The 4015-nt window shown below is 60.0% G+C and overlaps 1 protein-coding gene across 1 annotated transcript; it reads right to left on the bottom strand.

The window, feature by feature from the left end:
• Positions 1-2387: 2387 nt before the first annotated feature.
• On the bottom strand, positions 2388-3725 carry BXZ73DRAFT_38616 (uracil-DNA glycosylase; the record flags this gene model as incomplete). The annotated part of the gene is made up of 8 exons (XM_048018230.1): positions 2388-2507; positions 2605-2631; positions 2702-2948; positions 3004-3056; positions 3108-3160; positions 3208-3306; positions 3359-3480; positions 3532-3725. 8 exons carry the CDS (start codon positions 3723-3725, stop codon positions 2388-2390), a joined length of 915 nt encoding a protein of 304 aa, XP_047883301.1.
• Positions 3726-4015: the final 290 nt, after the last annotated feature.

Genomic DNA, 4015 nt, shown 5'->3' with positions numbered 1-4015 from the left:
GTGCGGTGACAAAGCACAGAAGCGCGCACTTAAGCAGCTATCTCCTACGCACCTCAACGTACTTCCCCGGTCGGGGAGCTGTGGGTCCCTGATCGCGGTGCGCGTTGCGATGCATCTCCAGATCCGCTTGTGGGCCCTCGGTCGGTCGCCCTCGGTCGCCGCGCCTCGGAGGAAGGGTCGTCTGCTCGGTCAGCGAAGCTCGCAGGCTTTCGCAAGGTGCCCCACATGAATCCGAGAGTGTCACCGTGCCGTACAGCTTCACTTTCTCCGCGCAGCGAGTGGAGTCTGGGTCTAAAACATCGGCGTTCGGGTTGCGCGCGTCCCAACATGTTCATGGACTCGCGTGCGTAGCGCGGGTGGCCTGTACTAAGTTACTAACGTCGGTGGGTCCGGCGGCCCGCCAAAGTCCGCGAAGAAGGAGAACGAATTGCACATGGCTGCCTGCTCGAGACGACCGCGGTGCGTGGCGTCGGTCGCGACGAACGCCCCCAGATCGCGCTACGTCGCGGCTTCAAGCTTCAGGCCTTCAGGAGCTGTCGTCTCCACAGCGCGCGCAAGGGCGCGCGTCGTTGATTCGCACGCTATTCTCTCTCCGATGCGCCAGTGAACGGGGGTCCTCGCGCGCGCGAGTAAGGACGTCCCGGCACTGGCAATGATCGACGTCGCGATCGCCACCGCCCGCCGGCGTGCATTCGGGGATCCGGTGGCGCAAACGAGGGGGGGGGGGCGCCCCGCGGTTCGAACCGGTGCGGTCGCGCGAGCGCCCGACGGAGCAATGCAGTCCTCCGAACTGCGAACTGCACCCAGACTCCAGTCCCCATCTGTTTGGCGCGGATGCAGACCTGAGGCCTGAGTACTGAGTAGTCGCCGGAACTTTGGGACTCAGAAGGAACACCGCTCGCGCGCGCGCGCGCACCAGGACCATGTCTCGGCGCTCGGCGCGCGGTGCTGTACGCGTCGAAATCGGCAACGACTAGTGGGCCTCCGGCGACAAAAAAGCAGCGGGTCCCCCGCGGGGATCAGCGCCGAACGCGCGCGCGAGAAGCCGCGGGGGGGCTTCGACCATCGCGATTTCGTGCTTCATGGGCGAGCAGGCGCGCGCTCGGGCGGGGAGGTGGGCAGCGCATCCGGCCGCTACGCTCTCCGCCTGGCGCCCGCAGCACGACGTTCGACGTTCGGGTGTGGAGGAGGCAGGCCTAGCTAGGTTCCGCTGTCTGATGCACCGCACTCCTCGACGCCGGACAACACTGGGCTCGCGCTCGCAGATCAGTGTGGGTGCCACGATCAGAGCCCGACGATCACGCCGCCCCCGCCAGGACGGGAGCGTGGGCTGCGCGGGCACGCCCGCGGGACATGCGGGCTGCGTTGCGGGCTTGGGTCGCGCGAGGGCGCGGCCGTTGCGCGTCGGATCATGATTGCGCTGTGATGAGTGCCGGGCGGGCGGCGTGCAGCGTGCTCACTCGTCCCTTTGCGCGGCGCGCCTTCGATGGAGGACCGCGGGTGCGGCGGGAAGGGCGACCTTTGCGCGCTATGACGGAGAAGATGGCTGGACTGTGGTACGATGAAAGCGCGTGCCGGAGTTTTGACAGATGGGACCTGTCCGGTCCATCGGGGTTTCGCGCGGTAGACTTGGAAGTGCATCCGAAGATGTCTGAACAGCGAACGATGAGTGGAAACGTGATGTGGAAGTCGATAGCACGGGGGACGGCAACAGGATGTACGGTGAGAGCTACAGAGATGTAGGAGTTCAGTGTAGCCGAACTCAATTATTCTGAAATAGCGGTGCAAGGGGAGAGCGATGGCATCGATGCGTGGCCGAAATCAACGCGACGGCGTTGAGGTACAGCAGTAAGCAAGAGATGAGAGTGGATGTACAGGCGAATTTTTGACTGGACCCAGTCAGCGGTGCGCAAGAAGCCGACGATAGACAAGGCGAGTGATTATGGTGTGTGTTAATGAGTTCAGAAGAAGGCGGCATACCCGCCGCATGAGACGAGACTGCGGCTGGGATAAGACGGGCATTGACGTGTGTGGGCATGTGATAGGACGACGACCGCCGCCACCAACACGCCCTATTGTTCTTGACAGCGAAGACACAAGCGATGACAGGGCGACGTGGGCTACCGCGTCGGAGCTTTGGGTGACCGGCGCCAGCAATGCGGCCAGGTCGAGACGCGAGGCGCCAGGGTACAACGAGGGTTGAGGCATCCGGCAGGTCGGAGGGCCGTGTGCCTATCGGTGGATCAGCCGCGCGCGATGTGGGTGGGTCGTACGGAGAGGTACAAAGTGAGATCAATCGCCGATATTGCGTTCAATGAGTGATACTCACCTGGAAGCACAATAAACAGAATATTGTACAGAGAACGCCGATGAACGAGATGCAACGGTCACAGCTTGGTCCAGTCGACACATCCATCCGGGCCATATTTCTCTTCCAGCCAGTCATTGGCTTTCTTGAAATGACCATTCCCCAAGAACCCACGGTTCGCGCTAAGCGGCGACGGATGCTGCAAAACCCAAACGACGAGCCGAAGGAAGGTCCAGGCGCCGCAGCCAGGGTTCAGTACGGCACTTATCTAAAGCTGACTGAGCAGGAACACTCACGACGCTGGTTAGGATAAGGTGCTTTTTCTGGATGCCCGAACACCGAGATCGCAGACTGAGCTCGATAGCAAGGGTCGGGACGGTGACCGAGACGAACCTTGTCTAGCTTTGCCACACGCTTACCAGCCCAAGCGCCCCACGCGAGGAAGACAATGCCTCGGCCTCGGCCTGCCATGGCTCCTTTGCTTCCAAGGTTCGCACCACCGAATTTGTCGACGACTTCGACCACCTTGTCCGTAAATTCTTCCCATCCCTGCTTCGAATGCGATCCAGCGTCACCGGCGCGAACTGTCAGTGCTGTGTTGAGTAGCAAAACGCCGTTCTCCGCCCACGATGTCAGGTTTCTAGGAGAAGGTGAGCGCGGAACAACACACAGTGGGACAACACAATCACTCTCACCCGTGCTTCGGAGGTTCGAAAGATGGATACTCGTTACGAATCTCCGAGTAGATCTAAGACACGAATCAGTGCTTCTGAAGACAATATCACGGCGCACCACGTACGTTGCGCAAAGAAGGTGGAACGGGGATGCCGGGCGGGACCGAGAAGCATAGCCCTAACGGACGTGAGCAAGACAGATGGAAGCCAAAACATTCGACATACCGTGGGCTTGTCCTGGGCCATGATACGGGTCTTGCCCGATGATGACGACCTTGACGCGCCCAAGTGGTGTGAGATTCGACCAAGAGTAGATGTTTACAGCTGTTGTTGGTCAGACATGGGACCATGGGCTCATTGGCTACGAGGTACTCACGCGCCGGGTATACTTTCAGCTTTGGTGCACTATCGTCGGGGCCTTTGACGCCCTGATCATAGAGGAACCGTTTGAGTTTCAAGAAGTAAGGCTTCCTGATCTCTGTATGGAGCAATTTCAACCTAATGAGCGTCAGTCAGACGTGTCGCCAACACGAGTATGAGGCTATGCACCAGCTCTTGCCCATTGTGGCGCACTCCAAAGCAAGAAGTTTCCTCTCTTCATCGGAGAGACTCTTCTCAAACTCCGCCAAAGAGAATGCGATAGAATTGAGGGTGGGGTTGGCGCTGAGCGCATTGGTTTTGGCCTTCTTGGCAGCAGGGGGAGTGGAAGAGGGGGCTTTGGAGAACATATCTGAAATAGACATCTGACGCTTTGTAGCTCCCGTGGCTGTTTTCTTCTCCGGTGTAGCTGCGTTTTTCGTCGGGGTCGCGGTGGGTGTGGTGTCTCCCTGGACAGAGACCGAGACATTCTCCTTCACTGAGGTCTGCGAAGACGACAGGGTTGAAGGGGTCTCCAGATCTTCCAGAAAGACGGGTTCGGGGTTTTTGGGCATTTGAGACTCTTGTGTCCACACGGAAGTCCAAGATGACGCGTAGTGAGAGGGCAGAGGGGGGCAGGTGGACTCAGTCTCGTGAAGGGAGTCGAGACGCGTCG

The sequence above is a fragment of the Epithele typhae genome, assembly GCF_022376455.1.
Source record: "Epithele typhae strain CBS 203.58 chromosome Unknown BXZ73scaffold_2, whole genome shotgun sequence".
Classification (NCBI taxonomy): Eukaryota; Fungi; Basidiomycota; class Agaricomycetes; order Polyporales; family Epitheliaceae; genus Epithele; species Epithele typhae.
The sequence above is the reverse complement of the archived record's forward strand: the minus strand, read 5'-3'. Positions and strand labels throughout refer to the sequence as shown.